Below are 18541 nucleotides of genomic sequence, written 5' to 3' on the forward strand. Positions count from 1 at the left end.
CCCGATTCTTTTTTTTTTGAGGGGTGCTCACCCTGGACACTGCTCAGGGCTGGTTCTGCAACATCCTTGGCAGTTGGGGGGACTCAGGGGAACTGAGGCTCAAATGTGGGCCTCAAGTCAACTTGGCACTGCCTTGAATGCAGCCAACCTAGGCTCGATCCCGCTACCCCACAGGGTCCCCAGAGCACTGTCAGGAGTGTATCCTGAGCACCACTGGGTATAGCCCTATCACAAAGACAAAATAAAATCCTGAGCAATAGTTCAGGGATTATAAGGTGTTTTCCTTGCATGCAGTCAACCTAGGTTTGATCCCCTGCATTCCATAGCCCCGCCAGTAGTGATCCCTGAGCACAGAGCCAGGAGTAAGTCCTGAGCACCATCTGGTGTGGCCCAAAGTCAGAGGGGGGATGAGGGAGGGAGGAAGAGGAGGGATAGGGTGGGGGAAGTGAGAGAAAGAGATGAAGGAGGGAGAGAGGGAGGGGGGAGAGGATGGAGAGAGACGGGGAGGGAGAGAGATGGAGAAAGAGAGGGAGAGGGAGAGAGGAGGAGAGAGGAAGAAAGGAGGAGAGAGGGAGAGAGAGGGAGATGGAGACAGAAAAAGGGAGAGGGAGGAGGAGCAGGCCCTGGGCCTGGCCCCAGGTGGGAGCAGGGAGTTGGTGCCAGGCGAAGGCTTCCCTGCTGTGGTGTGACACGGGGACACTTGCTGCCCTCAGGTATGTCCTATACTCCCTGGACCTGTACAATGACAGCGCCCACTACGCGCTCACCAGGTTCAACAAACAGTTCCTGTACGACGAGATTGAGGCCGAGGTGAGGCCCCGCACGCCCCTTTGTCCCCTCGAATGCACCCAGTGCCAGAAGCCTCAGCGGTGAGAAGGACTTTGGGGGCAGTGCTGCGGGTGTTCTGACCTTCTGTACACCCCCCACCTGTGCTGACCGTGTCTCCCACGGACACCAGGGCGAGCGCGTCAGGCATGGGGTCCTCCTTGTATTCCGTCAGTCCCTGCACTTAGCATCTGCCTCCCCTCTGCAAAGACTCGGAACAAACCCAGTTTCTGTTTCTGTATCTGATGCTCGTCATTTCTGCGTATGCAGATGGTGTTTGCACGAACTGGACGCTCACTTGTATTCTGTGCACATAGTGCGTCTACACGCTTTCCTCACGGGTGGCTCTGGGTTGATATAAGACTGTTTTGTTTTTCTTTTGCTGTTGTTTTGTTTTTGGGCCACCCCAGCGGTGCTCAGGGCTTACTCCAGGCTCTGCGCTCAGGAGTGACTCCTGGCAGGGCTCAGGGCACCATATGATGGGATGCCGGGGGTCGAACCTGGGTCGGCTCTGTGCAAAGCAAGTGCCTTCCCTTGTACTCTCTGTCCGGCCTTTTTTTTTGGCGGGCACATGGTTTGACCTCCACGTACGGCCTCAGAGAGGGAGTGTTCCCTGGCACGAGGTGGGGGAGTGTGGACATCAGGAAATGGTTTCGGGCTTTATGGTCTCCATCACCTCGCAGAGACAGCACCGAGAGAGCTGGGGGTGGCCCCCGGCACATCACTCTGGGTCTGACCTTAATGCAGACCCGCAGAGCCCACCAGTAGGAGCTTCCGCTCCAGGGGCTGCAGAGCAGAGCCTCATGGGGCGGCAAGGGTTTGGGGTGAAGTCACAGGCTTTGCCCATGCTGCACTTCTCTCAGGAGCAGCCCCCGGAGATGGTGTGGAGGAGGGTCCTGTGTGTCTGTGCAGTGGCACTGTCGGGCTTTGAGGCCTTACATGTCATTCCTAATGCGGCAGTCACAGCCGGCAGTGCCGGGCCCCGGGGGGGTCTCGCTTGCAGTCAGCAGTGCCTCCCGGCCCCTGTGCCCGAGTCATGCCCTGGCCAGCGGGAGGGGCTGGTGCTTATCTTTTGGAATCTGCCTCTGTCAGCCGACGCCGTGGCACGTTCTTCTCTGATGGGAGGCCGTGGGCCCGTGGCCCCCAGTCTGACGCCGGCTCCTCTTCCCTCCAGGTGAATCTGTGCTTCGACCAGTTTGTCTACAAGCTGGCAGACCAGATCTTCGCCTATTACAAGGTCATGGCTGGAAGGTGGGTGTGTGGTTGGTGCCAGGCTGCGGGAGCGGGGTCTGCTGCTGTGCGCTTCCGGCACCTGACGCGGCCTCCGTTCCCATCCTGTTAGTTTGCTGCTCGATAAGCGGCTGCGGTCTGAGTGCAAAAACCAGGGTGCCACCATCCACCTCCCACCGTCCAACCGCTATGAGACGCTCCTCAAGCAGAGGCACGTGCAGGTGAGTGCGGGCACGGGGACCTGCAGCACCTCTGGGACCCAGGCACCATCTGCCGAGCCAGCACCAAGCCTGAAGGGGCTCCTTCCCCACTTCCCCGTGGCCCGGGAGCCAGAGGCTGCATCTTTTTTTTTTTTTTTTGGCTTTTTGCATCACACTGACGATGCACAGGGGTTACTCCTGGCTTTGCAGTCAGGAATCACGCCTGGTGGTGCTTGAGGGACCAGATGGGATGCTGGGAATCAAACCTGGGTCGGCTGTGTGCAAGGCAAACGCCCTACCGCTGTGCTGTCGCTCCAGCCCAAGACTGCATCCTAAAAAGAGTGATGGGGCCGAGAAATAGTTCAGGGATTGAGGCCATTGATTCGCATTCGCATGACAATTTGGTTTGACTCTCGGCGCCCAGAGGTTCACCAAGCACTGCCAGAAGTAGCCCTGTAGCACCCTGGAACCCAACCCTCTCCCTGCCAGAAAAGGAATGCACATGACAAATCCTTCTCTGCCTCAAGTGTTGCAATCCAGTGTTCTCTTGGCCAGGCATCGAATGAGAGGTCCACAGCTTGGGGGCTAGGGGAGACAGCACAGAGCTCAGGGGTGTGGCGTAATCTTTATGTGGGACCCCATTTGGACCCCTTGCCCCCCTCACTCTCTGAGCACTGCGGGATGCCCGTGAGCACCTGTGGGAGAAGCCCCCTTCCGTGCACCTCCTTCCATAACGCAGACAAACAGGCATTTCTCTAAAGAAAATCACAACGTATTAGGGGAATTTAGAGCATAGGGAAATTCCATATAGCGGTGCCCTCCCCTCAGTCTGCAGACAACCACCGTTGTTTTCAGGGTTTAGTTCCTGTTTTTAGGTTTTTGAAACGATAACAAGATACAGGTAAGTTGCTTGGACGCTGAAATTGAGATGGAGCAGCTTCCTCTTCCTCCTTATTCTAACCCTGAAGGGTTGGCAGCCCGGGCTCCTGCATGTGCTGGCGCATAGCCTGGAACCCCAGGAAGTGTGTGGGAGTGAGGGCCCACCTGCCCTGATGTGACTATGAATTCAGCACAGCGGACGCTACCGCAGAGCCCTCGATGGCTTTGCCTGGTGGAATACATAGACACACAGACACACACACGCACATGTACAAATACATGCATACATACGTGTACATTCACATCCCCATCCATCTCTTCTGCAGGCTTTACTTTCCTACTGTGTCCTTCTGTAGACACAGGTTGTGTCTACGTTCAGGGCCTGCGTTCTGGGAGGGAGGCGTGGCTGGCCGGGCGGGTGGGCCGCTCGCTGGTCGGCGGATGGCGTGGAGATGTGGCTCCTCGTTCACCCCAGTGCTTCTCCCGCTCCTTTCCAGCTCCTGGGCAGGTCCATAGACCTCAATCGTCTCATCACCCAGCGTGTCTCAGCCGCCATGTACAAGTCTCTGGAGCTGGCGATCGGACGATTTGAGAGTGAGGACCTCACCTCAGTGGTGGTGAGTGCCCCTCCCTCCCTCAGGCCCTGATGAATGGAAGATACTGTCACAAGAAGGACTGGAGCTCATCTGATTTTTGCCCGTAGCGGTCAAACATAGGCACCAGTGATATGGCCGGAGCGATAGCACAGTGGATAGGGCATTTGGTCTTGCACAGGGTCATGGTTTAATCCCCGGCATCCTGTATGGTCCCTCATATACCGCCAAGACTAATTCCGGAGTGTGGAGTCAGGGGTAACCCCTGAGCATCGCTGGGTGTGCTTCAAAGCATTACAAAACAAAACAGGAAGTGGAGAGGACAGGTGAGGTTGATACTAGTGAAGCTCATTGAACCCAGAGTAGCCACACGATCTGTTCGCCTTTATGGTCACTGTGAGGGCCAGGAGAGAGCATAGAGCTTGGGATGCCTCTGCCTCCTGCTTGACTTCCTGGATGGAAGCTGCATCCCTAGAGGCCCCTGAGCAGTGCCAGGGTGGTCCAGGTGGGCCCCAGCAGCGATCTTCTGGTGTTGTAGGCAGACTCTTGACTGGTGTGGCCCCGGGGCTCCCTGAGAACTCCTGGGGAGATTCCCCCCAACCTCTCCCCCGAAACAAAACGGGATCACTGACAGAGACATCTTTGTTCTGTGCTCGATAGCCTTTGAGGTCTGGCCAAGCACACAGCACACCTCACTCTCCACCTCCCATGTCTCCAGTCCTTGTGGCCACATGTGGCTGTCACAGCCCTGGGCTAGTTTTCAGAGCAGTTGCTTGTGAAGGCTTGGATGCCAGCTCTTTGCCACCCCCGGGGACGCTCAGGTGCCAGCCAGAGCAGGACGGACCCCCGATGTGGCACCCAGGACTGGCAACAGTGGCGTGGCAGGCCGGACAGATGCGAGGGCAGTGGAGAGAAATGGCCCATGGGGATACCTCGGGAGGAGGCCATCGGGCAGGGCAGGGCAGGGTGCATTTAGGTGTGGGAACCAGGTGTGTGGTACACTAGCCACCAGGCACTGCAGTCACTGCTCGGTGCAGCCCTTCCTGGTCCATGGCCTGCTCTGCCCCACGCGTTCCCCACCCAGTGTGCCTGGCCTGTGTTGTTGTCAACCCCATGTCTCTGGGGTCACACGTACAGGAGCTGGACGGCCTCTTGGAAATCAACCGCATGACTCACAAGCTGCTCAGCCGCTATCTGACGCTGGACAGTTTCGACGCCATGTTCCGCGAGGCCAACCACAACGTGTCGGCGCCCTATGGGAGGATCACGCTCCATGTCTTCTGGGAGCTCAACTACGACTTTCTGCCTAACTACTGCTACAACGGCTCCACCAACCGGTCAGTGCGGCACTTCCGGGCCGGGCCTGCAGCAGGCACTTCCTGGCCCTCCTCTAGCCCAGCGCCCTCTTTTCCTGGGCAGCCCTGGGTGGGAATCTGGGCTTCCTGTGCGGGGCTTCGTGTGTGGCTCGGCACAGTTCTGAGCTCCAGCTATTGGTCAGCACCAGCTCACGGTTCCACATCGGGCCCTGTTGGAATGTGGGGGTGACTCTGCTTTTCCTGGTTCCATCCTGGGGCTTTGGGGTGACTAGGCACCTAGGCTACTAAACAACCCAGAAGGCCTGGTGGGCTGCGTCCAGGGGGACCCTGTGGCTCCACCTCTCTCCTGGGAAGGCCCTGCCTTGGCCTCTGCATACCAGCCGCTGCCATCTGTCCTCACTGCACCAAGTTTAGTCCCCGCTTGGTCAGCCTGTGCCAGGGGATGTGTGAGCACTCATACCCATGTGAGGGTGTGCGCATGGGGGAGAAAAGAGTGGGGGTGTGTGAGTGGCGGCACACCCTACTCAGGTGTGTGCATGGGAGGGGATGTGTGTGCTGGGGGGCAGTAGGACGGTACCCAGTTTCCTTGCCTCTGAAGAGACGGTATCCGGTCACCTCTGAAGGGAGGCTGTGGCCGTGGGATTCTCAGGCGGGGAAGAAACCTCTAATTGGATTCCCTGACTGTAGCATGTAGGTGATTCTTACCCAGATCAGTTCTTGCTGCGGTGAGCACCGTGCAGTGATCAAAGTACCCAGGGGCCACCCATGGTGGTACTGGCTAACCTGACTGGAATGTTTCATGCTCCAGTGTGGAACACGGTCACCAGACTGCAGCCAGCCATGTTAGGGGGTATGACTATTTTTGCTGGGAATTGAACCCCGCACCACCACACTGTGTGCCCTTGATCCCTGCCTTAGCCCAGTCACACAGTCTAGCTTCCTTTCTCTCACACACCTGGCTTGGCACTCGGAGATTACACTCCGTTGCAGTGCCAGTCTTGATATCTGTGACTGCTTGGGGAGGTATCAGGGATGGAGCTCAGTGCTTCACATATGCCCTCGGGTGCTCTTAACCACTCAGCCCCCTCAACTCAACCCATCTCAGGTAGTTTTCTTGCTTCATTCGCTCTACATGCTGTGGTACGTCCTGCTGTACATTCTTTAGTAAGATGCAGGGATTCTAACTCAGGATAGTGTCTGTGGCACACAGCGAACCAACGGGGGAGCACCTTCTGCTGATGTGTGATTCTTCTCTGCCTGGCCCTGTCTTTCAGTACTGTCTGTGCTGTGCAACCCAAAATATTCCAGGCAGGTCTTGTGTTTCTCTTCCCTGGTCTTGTAACCTTATTCATGTAAGGATAATATCTAAAACTGTCGGGGGCTGGAGCAATACCACAGCGGGTAGGGCGTTTGCCTTGCACGCAGCCGACCCGGGTTTGATTCCCAGCATCCCATATGGTCCCCTGAGCACCACGAGGAGTAATTCCTGAGTGCAGAGCCAGGAGTAACCCCTGTGCATCGCCAGGTGTGACCCAAAAAGAAAAAAAAATCTAAAACTGTCTGGGTGTCACTTATGTTGTTACTACCAAGTGTTACTGTTCATAGATAATTTGATAGCAAGGGAGTGAAAGTGCAATGAACTATATGGAAATCCCATGTACTATGGAAATCTGGGGTACTGTTAGGAAATCTGTGAGTCATAAGGAAATCTAGTATGCTGTGAAGAAATCCTGTGAGATGTGAGAAAATCCTGTGTTCTGTGAGAAAATCCTTTTGGTTGTGGTGAAATCGTATGAGTCCTGAAAAAATGCTGTGATCTGTGAGAAATCCTCTGAGTAGTAAGGAACTCTTGTGTGCTATGAGAAATTCCTATGAGCTGTGTGAAAATCCTCTGAGTGATGAGGAAATCCAATGAGTTGTGAGGAAATCCTATGTGCTATAAGGAAATCCTGTGAGCAGTGAAGGAATCCTGAGTGGTGTGAGAAAAAACTGAGCTCTAAGGATATCCTATGGGTTGTGATTAAATTCTCTGGGCTGTGAGGAAATCCTGTGAGAAGTGCAATAATCCTGTGAGCACTGAGGAAATCCTGCGAATGTGAGGAAATTCTGTGAGCCAGTTAGGAAATCTTGAGTACTGTGAGAAAATCCTGTGTGCTATGAGGAAATCCTGTGAGTAATCCTATGTATTGTAAGGAAATCTTGTGAATGTGAGCAAATCCTGTGAGAGGGAGTTGATTTGGTGAACTGTGAGAAAATCATGTGAACTATGTTGTAACCCTGTGAGTTTAGAGGAAATCCTGTGAATCATGAAGAAATCCTTTGTACTATGAGAAAATTCTGTGAGGAAATCCTGTGAGCTCTGAGGAAATCCTGTAAAATGTGAAAAAATCCTTTAAGCCATGAGAAAATTCTGTGTGCTTGGAGAAAATCTTGTGAGCTGTGAGAATAGAGTGTGAGCCATGAGGAAATCCTATAAGTGGTGGAGTAATCCAGTGAGTAATGAGAAATCCTGTAAATGGTGAGATCATCCTATGAGTGGTGAGGTAATCCAGTGAGCCCTGAAGAAATCCTTTGAGTAGTAAGGGAATCTGATGTTTGGTGAAGAAATCCTGTGTGCTGTGAGGAAATCCTTAAGTGATAATCCATGAGCTGTGATGAAATCCTGTGATTGGTGAGGAAATCTTGTGTGTGGTGTAGAAATCTAGTGAATGGTGAGGAAATCCAGTGAGCAGTGAGAAAATTCGGTGTGCGGTGAGGAAATCATGTAAGTGTGAGGAAATCCTGTGTACAGTGAGGAAATCCTGTAATAAGTGAGATATTATTGTGATCTCTGAGGGATTCCTGTGAGTGATGAGTTAATCCTGTAATCGGTATATGGTGAGGAAATCCTGTAAGTGGTGAGGAATACTTATGCTTTGAGCGGGAGGAAATCCAGTGAGCTGTGAGGAAATCCTTGTGTGTGAGGAAATCCTGTGATCCGTAAGAAAATAGTGTGTGCTATGAGGAATTCCTGCAAGCAGTGAGATAATACTGTGAGCTATGAGGAAATCGTGTGATATTAACAGATTCTACATAATCGATTTTTTTTTTCTCATTCTGGAATCCTGTGTCCAAAGCAGGCTATTAGTAGAAGCTCTCTCCCTTAAGACTATTGGATTCTTCTTTGTCTCTTCTCAACTGGTTGAGGCCTCAGTCCTAGAAGGTTTCTGACTTGTGGCTGCTTCCATGGGTTCTTTGCCTTCTTAAATACTTGGCCTGTGTCTCCTATCTGAGGATAAGTGAGAAGTGGGGGAAACCCTACTTGTGGGGATACCAGTGATTTGGATTAACCTGCCCTATCTGGTATGACTTCATATATATATATATATATATATATATACATATATACACATTATTTAAACACCGTGGTTTACAAAGTTGTTCATAATACAGTTGTTTTAGGCATTCAGTATTCCAACACCAAACCCACCACCAGAGTGACCATTGTCCCCACCCTCCAATCATCCCAAAGCCTCCCTTCCTCCAGCAGGGATAAAGCAATTAAATTAAATGGCCAATGGAACCATCAAAAAAATACTTCAGTAAAAGAAAATTTCTGAAAATCGTTATATATCACTATGAAGTCTTTAGGTCCTTGACTGAGAATTTACTAAACTGTTGCTAGTTGAGCCTTCTGTGTTACTGTTTTTGTTTGTTGTGTTTAGTTGACTTCTATGTGACTTTTCCATCTGTTGTGTTCCTACTGTGATGAAATATGACTTCACCTTTATATAATGTCAGTTGTTCCCCTACTTCCAAATAGTGTCGGACATTGGGCTCCTGGTTATTTCCCTATTACTATAGCAGTCAGTTTGCTAAAACTAAAACTGTAAATTTACATTTATGTTTGAAGTTCTGGTCCACAACCACAATATTTACATCCATTTTCGTAGTTTCCTTCAACACTTAGAATCCCAGTTTCACAACATGTAATTGCTCAGTTCTAGAAATGCTAGAAAATACAGAAAGTAGTTTCAGAATTACTAATTTTTACCACTGTGAAACAGAATTGAGTTTCCACTTTTCATGTCTTTATAAGTGTGTGTGTGTGTGTGTGTGTGTGTGTGTGTGTGTGGTCAAAATATACTTGATTCTAAGTTATTTGAAAAGCCATGGGTTTCGCCCTCTCCTCTCTGGAAAGAAAGAGGGCGGCCACATGGGAGCCTTGTGGACAGCAGGTATGAGCCGGGAGTGTGGGGGCGACTAAAACCTCATGGGAAGGGGGCGTTTCGGTCCGCCCTTCACGCCCTACCGAGGCCACCAGTTGCCCCCACGAGCGGCTCTCCAGCACGGCCACGACTCCAGAGCACAGAAACCAATTTCTTAACTATCTGACTTTCAGTAGAAACACTTCCAGGGTCAATAGGTAAAATAGCAGAAATCCAAAACCAACATTTAATTCTTGAACCCAGCTGTAGAAAGCAAATCACTTCACAATGCTTTGTCAGCATGTCTGATTCGGGGGGGGGGGGGTAAACTCTAAATAATAGTGGTGAATCTTTTATTGAAACAATGAATCTAATCAAAGCAGATAGAGTGTTAGCTAGAATTCATCGGCCTCACAGGGACGGGGAGGGGTGGGGGGGTGGGGTTTTATTGGGGTTCTTCATGGTAAAAAATAAGTATTGTTAAAGCAAAATGTGTTTGATATTTGCATGACTGAGACCTAAACCTGAAAGCTTTGTAACCTTTCCCACGGTGATTCAATAAATAAATAAATAAATTTAAAAAAAAAAAGAAAGAAAAAGAAAAGCCATGGGCTGGATACCATTGCTTAAAAGCAAAATCAGAGAAATCAGACAAAGTTTTTGAAAGAAGTCTTTTCTGATTTTGGACCTTTCCTTGAAGGTATAGAAGGAAGTGCAGAGATCCTGAGATTCCTCTGGCTGTCTGCCTGGAAGGCAGTTTCTTAGCCACAGAACAGGGCTTAGCAATCTTACCTTGGTGGAGGGACTGACTGGAAATGGGGGAGGCGGAGGGCTGTCTGGGATTTCACAGGGTGTGGGAGAGGAATGTGACCCTCAACTTTGACCTGTGTTGCCAGACTGAGGCCAGGCCAAGAGCAGAGGTGGGAGCTGTGTTCCCACATCTCGCGGGGCAAAGCGCCATCCTAGCTCTCACTGACAGGATGGTAGAGGCCTGAGATGTGGCGAGGTGAGGAGCTCAAAGAGCAGGAGAGTGAGCCTTGCCTGTGCTGGGCCCTGGGAGGTGCAGCCTCAGCACTGCCGGAAACCGCTTACCCCCAAAATGGAATCCCCTCTTAAAGATACTGCATTTGGGAAGACTCGTGGTGGACCTGCCTTCTGCGAGGGTGTAGCATAGCAGTGACTGCTTCACCTCGAAAACTAGCCAGAAAGGATCCGGCTCCTTTGAAGTTTCATTTAGCAAACTGACTCGCAAAACTGAATCTTGAATGAAGAATAAGAACAGAATCCGGAGCTGGCCCAGGTGGTACTGGGCCGCCAGCTTCCCTTCAGATGGGCACTGTTTGTGGTGGCATTTCCTGCCTGCTCCCCTGCCTTTCCTCCCTGTCCCTGTTGTGGGGTGACTGCCAGCTGTTTGCAAGCTTAGTAGCGGTGCTTGTGCTTTTGTTTCTTGTGCTCGCCGGGGCATATACTTCAGTCGGGTCTCATGTTGTGGTTCTGGAGTGCTTGCTTGGGGTGCTTACACATACCTGGCTGTGCCCTGAGATTCTACATGATCTTGTGGCACCAGGGACTCTCCATGAACTGCTGCTGGGACCATGCTTGGCACACAAGCCTGTACCAGACCTCACGCTTGCTGAGGCAGTGTTGGCTCCTGGCCACGCTTCCTTCTTCATGTGTTTATTACAGTCTTCAGTTTAATAATTAGCTATTATAACTGAGTTTGGTATTTCCGGGGCGGGGAGATGTTTCTTTCCTTTAAAAATTTTTTTTGGTTCCTCCCAAAGGATCCAGTGGATAATAGTTCCTTTTACACCAGATCCTTCCCAGCACTGGTTTTCCTATCATGTTTGAGATATGCTATTTTCGTTGTCATTGCTGGGTTTTTTTTTTTTTTTCGTTTTTGGGTCACACCTGGCGATGCACAGGGTTTAGTCCTGGCTCTGCGCTCAGGAGTTACTCCTGGCGGTGCTCAGGGGACCATATGGGATGCTGGGAATCGTACCCAGGTCTGCCACGTGCAAGGCAAACGCCCTACCCACTGTGCTATCGCTCCAGCCCCGGGATTCCTGTTTTGACTTGCATTTCCCTCATAAGAAGTGACATTGAGCACTTTTTCATATGCTTACTAGCCATCCATATGTCCTCTTCAGGAAAATGTCTGTTCATCCTTTCTCCCCATTGTGTTTCTTATTTACATTTTGTGGGTGTGTGTGGCTGGGGGGACAGTTGTTTTGGTTCCTTTGGGTTGGGGATCGTTCCTGGCAGTGCTCAGGGCTGACTTCTGGCTCTCCACTCAGGAGAGACTTCTTGCGGTGCTGGGAGGCCATGTGGGATGCCGGGGATTGAACCTGGGTTGGCTGCATGCCAGGCAAACATCCTACCAGCCGTGCTATTGCTCTGGCTCCCTTCTCCTCGTTTGTTGATGGAGTCACTGTTTGGTCATTGTTATTGATTTTTGTGAGTGCTTCATATATCTTGTACATTAGCCCTTTATATCATGTATTTTGTGCAACTTTTTCTTTTTTGGTTTTGTTTTTTGGGCTACACCCTGTGATGCTCAGGGGTACTTCTGGCTCTACACTCAGGAATCACTCCTGGCAGGCCTGGGAGACCATATGGGATCCTGGGGATTGAGCATGGTCTGTCCGACAACATGCAGCACAGGCACCCTCCCGCTGTACTGTCTCTCTAAGAAATCCTAAAGCCCTTGACATTAGGGTTTTCCAGGTGTATTATTAAATGATCTGCAAATGGTGATGGTTTAATTCACTCTTCTCCAGTTTTAGCTAATTTTCCTGACCAATTGCAGTAGTGGGGATTTCAGAGTTAGAATGACCGATAGGGTAAAATAGTGAACATCCTTCCTAGCAGTTTCTGAAACTTTTACCCCTGGGTTGACGAGATCGTACAGGGGTTCAGACATATTTCCCTTGTACATGACTGATCTCGGTTCATCTCCGGCTCCCTCAGCATTGTCAGGTGTGGCCCCAAAGCCAACAAATAAGGAACAGAATATTTACATGTAACTGGTAGTATTTGGGGGTGGGAGTGCTCTGGGTTTACTCCTGGCTCTGCACTCGGGGATCACTCCTGTTGGTGCTTGGGGACCACATGTGGTACTAGGGATTGAACCTGGGTCAGTTGCATGCAAGGCAAGTGCCTGCTATTTTGTCTCTTTGGGGCATTATTATTATTATTATTAATATTTTGGTTTGGGGGCCACACTTGGTGATGCTCAGGGCTTATTCTGGGTTCTATGCTCAAATCACACCTGGTGGACTCAGGGGACTATTTGGGGTGCTGAGCGCCCTAACCATCATACTATCACTCCAGTCCTTGGGCTTGTATTGTTTTTCCTTTCGGTGATCACATCAGTTACTTGGGAGTAAGATTTAATTGACAATGGAAAGATTCTGGTTTTTAAAGAATGACCATCGGGGCTGGAGCAATAGCACAGCAGGTAGGTTGTTTGCCTGACATGCGGCCAACCCATTGATTCCCAGCATCCCATGTAGTCCCCTGAGAACCGCTAGGAGTAATTCTTGAGTGTATGAGCAGGAGTAACCCCTGAGCTTCACAGGGTATGACCCAAAAAGCAAAAAAAAAAAAAAAGAATGAATGACCATCACATTTATGTTTGCTTTTTATTTTGTTAAACTCTCTAGGTTTGTTCGGACAGTGTTGCCATTATCTCAAGAGTTTCAAAGAGATAAACAGCCGAACGCACAGCCTCAGTATTTGCACGGATCAAAGGTCGGTTGTTTTCACACTTGGACTCTTGGCTTCTCAGGAGGCTGGTGGGGCGAGTTCCACAGGCCAGGTGTGGCCCAGCAAGGCCATGTGCACAGACCATCCTGGGGAGACCATTTCTGAGGCCCTGGGACGAATAGCCCAGTGGGAATTCCAGTCAGAGCGAGTGCCTGCCCCGGTGCTCTTCTCCTCGACCCTGGAGACAGGATGGTGCCTGGAGGCTGGGGAGCCAGGGGGAGCCGTGCCTGCCCCATGCCCACTCTCTGGCACTGTATGGCTCCTGAGCACTGCTGGGGCGGCCCCCATACCTGGGGAAAAAAAATGAAAGGGAAGTTGCCAGATGCCTGACAAGCAGCACTTTTATTTATTTTTTATTTTTTGCATTTTGGGTCACACCTGGCGATGCACAGGGGTTACTCCTGGCTCATGCACTCAGGAATTACTCCTGGCGGTGCTCGGGGGACCATATGGGATGCTGGGAATCGAACCCGGGTCGGCCACATGCAAGGCAAACGCTATACCCGCTGTGCTATCACTCCAGCCTCCAAGCAGAACATTTCTAAATAGCCACATTCACTCAGGCACTTCCACACACGTACACACACACCCCCATGCCCTCCCATATTCGCATATACGCACATGCATACTCACACACTCATGCACACACACGTGCACTCACGAACTTATGCACACACATGTGTACCCCATGTGCACTCACATCCATGCATGCACACGTGCACTTACACGCATACACGCACATGCGCACTCGCATACTCACGCGTGCACACGCATGCTCAGGCACTCACACATGCACACACGCAGACTCTTGCACTCACACATGTGCACTCGCACTCGTGCACTCACATGCGCATGTAAACTCATGCACTCACGCAGTCATACACGTGTACTTGCACTCCAGCACTCATGATGATACATGCACACTCATGCACTCACATACTTGGATGCACACACGCACAATGCACTCACGCACTCACACGCTCATTCATATACTTCCACACACATACACGCGCTCTCACTCCTGCACTCACTCATACGTGCACATGCACACTCACATCTTGAACTCCCACTCATACATGCACTCCCACACCCAGACACGTGCACTCGCACTCACGCACTCACACTGACCCTCACGGCGTGCGTACACTGGTCCTTGCACCCAGATGCATTCACACCGGCACATTCGCATCCTAGGCCGCAGCATCTTGGAGCTGTGGTTCTTTGTGTGTGGGGGCCGTGGTGGACAGGAGAGTCCCCAGGTCCCCCTGAGCAATGTGCCACCCCCTCCGCCACAGGCTCTGAACCTGGCCTATTCCAGCATCTACAGCAGCTACCGGAACTTCGTGGGCCCCCCCCACTTCCAGGTCATCTGTAGGCTGCTTGGCTACCAGGGCATTGCTGTGGTCATGGAGGAGCTGCTGAAGGTTGTCAAGAGCCTGGTGAGTGCCTGGGACTCCCCCATCGGTACAGGGGACAGGTGGGGCCCAGGGTGGTCAGGCTTTGTCCACCCCAGTCTTGCCTTCTGCAGTCGGGGTTCTTTTGGGTTATCCTACTGACCTCAAGAGAAAGTGCCAAAGTACAGCCCATCAGGTTGCTGTTTTGGGGCACACCTGGCGAGGGCAGGTACCACACGGTACCTGAGGGCTGCTTCTGGCTCGATGCCTTGGGTCACCTTTGGCACTGTGCAGAGAACCATGTGGTGCCCGGTGGGAGCCCAGGCCTCCTGCTTGAGAGCCGCTGTGTCCGTTGAGCACCTCCCGGGCTGGAGAGGATGGTTCTTCCCGGCCGGGGGCCCTGCCAGCCTGACTTCCGCGCCTCCCCTTGTGTTCCCTGCCCCCTTTCCTGAAGGCTGCCCTCTTGGACTTGGTGAGAACCAGTGTGGTGAAAGCCGGAGCACAGGGCCTTGTGGGAAGTTGACCACAAGGACCTGGGAGTGGTTTGCATGCCACACCCTGCCCCTCCCCAGGGCAGAACTTCCTGCAGTCTCTGCAAAAGGAGCATGCCAGACTCCTTTGTAAATGAGACTACCTGTGCTGGGGGCCCTCCCCACCTGGCAGCACTAGGGACCAGGTGGGTTGGTTTGCCTGTGCTCCAGCCCCCATGAGTCCACCATGAGTCCAGAATGTTAAATTTTTTGGGGGGGTCACACCCAGCAATGCACAGGGGTTACTCCTGGCTCTGCACTCAGGAATTACTCCTGGCAGTGCTCGGGGGACCATATGGGATGCTGGGAATCGAACCCGGGTCGGCCGCGTGCAAGGCAAACGCCCTACCCGCTGTGCTATCGCTCCAGCCCCAAGAATGTTAATTTTTAATCTTTCTCATTAGTTTACTCATTTCCAGTGAGTAAGCCCTATTTTTGTCAAATTGGTTTTTCTTGTTTTTCTCAGTAGCCATGAGAAAAGTGAAGTCATGCCTTGTGACTGTAGAGTGATCCTTGGGGGCAGGGCGGGGGGGAGGGTGGGCTGAGCTGAGTGAAGCTGCCTAGTCCATCACTGTATAGGTCAGGGTCAAACGTCAGTTTGAGGGCTGGAGACCTCTTGCAGGGTAGGATGATTCCTGGTACTCCTTAGGTTCCCTGGAGCACCACCAGGGGTGAGCTCAGAGCACAGTCCTGTGTCTCCCACATCACCCCTTCCAAAAAGAATCTCAAGTTTGAGGGCAGGAGAGTCGGTTGAACAGGCTGAGCACATGCAGGCAGCCTGGGTTTGCGGTCCCCTGAGCCACTGGGTGTGGCCCAAAAAACAAAGCGTCAATCAGTTCAGATTCCAGGGTGACGAGGCGAAGCAGGGGCCGCTCTACCCTTGGGCTGAGCTCAGGCTGTGCGTGTAGGATGACCTGCTTTCAGCTTGGCTCTGGGGCCCCATCCTCGTACCTTGTCACTCTGATCACTGCTGGGTGGGCCCCAAACAAACAGAAATCAGTCTGACTGCCCAAAAAAGGGGTGATGTGTGCCCTCACTCCGTAACTGCCCTCCTGGCCCAGCTGCAGCCTCTATTCTTGGCAGACCGAGAGGAGGGTTCCTGGGGCCTTTGGGACCCTGCCCTCACCCCTCTGAAGGGGAGATGTTGTCTTTTGGGCTGATGGCCACATCTCCCACAGCTGCAAGGCACCATCCTGCAGTACGTGAAGACGCTGATGGAGGTGATGCCCAAGATCTGCCGCCTGCCTCGGCACGAGTACGGCTCCCCCGGTAAGTGCTGGGCCGGGCAGGAGCCTCGGGGCAGGCCCTGGGCTCTGGAATGCCAGATTACTGAGGGCTGCTTCCTTTTGGGGCACCTGGTGATGTCTGTAAGGGGGCGGGCTCGAACCTGACTCTTGAGGGTCCACAGACTGCTGGGGATCTCTGCAGCCCGTGATGAGGTTGGAGCCAGAGCTGTCTCCTGTGTCTTGGCTTCCATTGTTGTTAAGCTGTTCAAAGGATCGATAGAGACAGGGGCTCCAAAGAGATAGTTCAGCGGGTGAGACGCTGGCCTTGCGCATAGCCCAGCCAGGTTCCATTCCTGATACCACATATTCCCTGAGTCCCTCCAGGAGTGACCCCTGAACACCGCCGGGTGTGGCTGAAAAGGCTGAAAAGGAAAAAAATCCCCCAGCATTTTTGTGGGTGGCCTCACGAATACTGTTTGGGGTCATGCCCAGTGACACTCGGCCAAGCAGGCAGGATGGTTCAGGCTTTGTTCCGGGGTTCGGGGGCCTCAGGGCCACTCCTGCGTGGCCAGGGTCAGATGTGCGACTTGGCACCTGCCAGCTGTGCCCCTCCCCTGGGTGCCATCCTGGCTCGTGGGCCAGGTTAGAGTTGGGGCTCGGGGTGCAGCGTCCACGCGCTGTGGACAGAGTTTCTGGACTGCAGGAGCCTGGGCTGGACTCGGCCTGCTGCTGTCACCCTGAGGAGATGTCCTTTGTCCTTTGTCACGGATACACCTTCCTTCTGCAAAGTTTTGCACAGGGGCATTGACAACTTTTGGTTTGGGGGCCACGCCCGGTAGTGTGGGAACTACTCTAGGCTCAGTGTTCGAGGCTGTGGGTGGTGCTGGGGGCTGGGGTGGGGGTGGGGACTGGCACAGTGGCAAATGTTGGGGCCAGCCATGTAGCTCTCGGGAAGTGTCAGGTCACCCAGCTGTGGGTCTCGGGTGCAGTCCCTGCCGTCCCAGCGCCCATGTCTCCCCCTGCAGGCATCCTGGAATTCTTCCACCACCAGCTGAAGGACATCGTGGAGTACGCCGAGCTGAAGACTGTGTGTTTCCAGAACCTGCGGGAGGTGGGCAATGCTGTGCTCTTCTGCCTGCTGGTGGAGCAGAGCCTGGTGAGTGCCTGAGAGGCGCCTCTGGGGCTGGATTGCTTCAAGGGAGTGAGGGGCAGTGTTGAAGGTGCTTGTCACCTGCAGGATAGGACTCTGCCTGCTCCCTGTCCCAGGGGTGGGAGAGAGAGAGAGGGAGAGAGAGAGAGAGAGAGAGAGAGAGAGAGAGAGAGAGAGAGAGAGAGAGAGTGTGTGTGTGTGTGTGTGTGTGTGTAGGGAAGCTTGGGGGCAGGACCTGAATCCTCCCCAGAGCATCCCTGTCCCGGCATGTGACTCAGCTCTGTCCATCTCGATGCACTGTCCGCGTCTGTGTCCCAGATTGAGGTTCCACCTTGACACCTGTGACAAAGTGTGTCACTCGCTGTGGCTTGTCTTGTCAAACTAACAGTTTTCCATTCTGATGTTCTGAAATGGGGTGTGTGTGTATCATTGTGGGGGGCAGTGTCCCCTGCAGTGCCCATGGGCTGGGGCCACTCCAGGTGATAGGACATTCAACCCCAGTGCTCAGGCCCAGCCCTAGGTGGGCGCCAGGACCATGTCAGAGCTCGTGCATGGCCTGTGCCCTGGTCTGTTCTTTGCTTCCAGCAGGCTCCTCTCACTTGGGTTCAGCTCTGCGGCTTCTGCTGTGGGGCTCTGGGGACTGAACCCTGGTCAGCTGATGAGTCTACCTGCTAGACTATCTCCACGGCCCCTGGATTCAAATTCCTTTTTTGGGGGGGAGGGCAGGGATCACTTCCAGCTGGTCAGGGGTCCAAATGTGGTGCCGGAGATTGAACCCAGTCAGTTGCATGCAAGGCAAACATCCTACCCATCGTGCTATCACTCTGGCACCTCAAATTTTTATTTATTTATTTTTTTTTTTGCGGGGCGGGGAGGCATACTTGCTTATGTTCAGGGCTTGCTCCTGACTCTGCGCTCAAGGATTACTCCAGACAGGACTTGTGGAATGCTGTGTGGTGCTGGGGAATCATACAGGGGTTGCCGCGTACAAGGCAAGTGCCCTCCCCGCTGTCCTGTCTCTCCAGCCCCTGGATTCAAATTCTTGAAGAGGTTTTTTTTTGGGGAGGTCACACCTAATGATGATCAGGAATTACTCCTGGCATTGCTTGGGGGACCATATGGGATGCTGGAGATCAAACCCAGGTGGGCCGCATGCAAGGCAAACGCCCTACCTGCTGTACTATGCTCCGGCCCCTCCCCGGACTCAAATTCTTAACAAGCACATGTGGCCTGGAACTCCTCT

The 18541-nt window shown here is 52.7% G+C and overlaps 1 protein-coding gene across 1 annotated transcript in view; it reads left to right on the forward strand.

The window, feature by feature from the left end:
- Positions 1–18541, forward strand: part of CYFIP1 (cytoplasmic FMR1 interacting protein 1) — a 45307-nt gene that overhangs the window by 21719 nt on the left and 5047 nt on the right. The window contains 9 exon segments of the mRNA XM_056124420.1: positions 714–810; positions 2000–2076; positions 2168–2276; positions 3632–3751; positions 4865–5064; positions 12896–12983; positions 14294–14437; positions 16101–16191; positions 17174–17304. Coding sequence (XP_055980395.1) covers positions 714–810; positions 2000–2076; positions 2168–2276; positions 3632–3751; positions 4865–5064; positions 12896–12983; positions 14294–14437; positions 16101–16191; positions 17174–17304 — 1057 coding nt within the window.

The sequence above is a fragment of the Sorex fumeus genome, unplaced genomic scaffold, assembly GCF_029834395.1.
Source record: "Sorex fumeus unplaced genomic scaffold, SorFum_2.1 ptg000051l, whole genome shotgun sequence".
Classification (NCBI taxonomy): Eukaryota; Metazoa; Chordata; class Mammalia; order Eulipotyphla; family Soricidae; genus Sorex; species Sorex fumeus.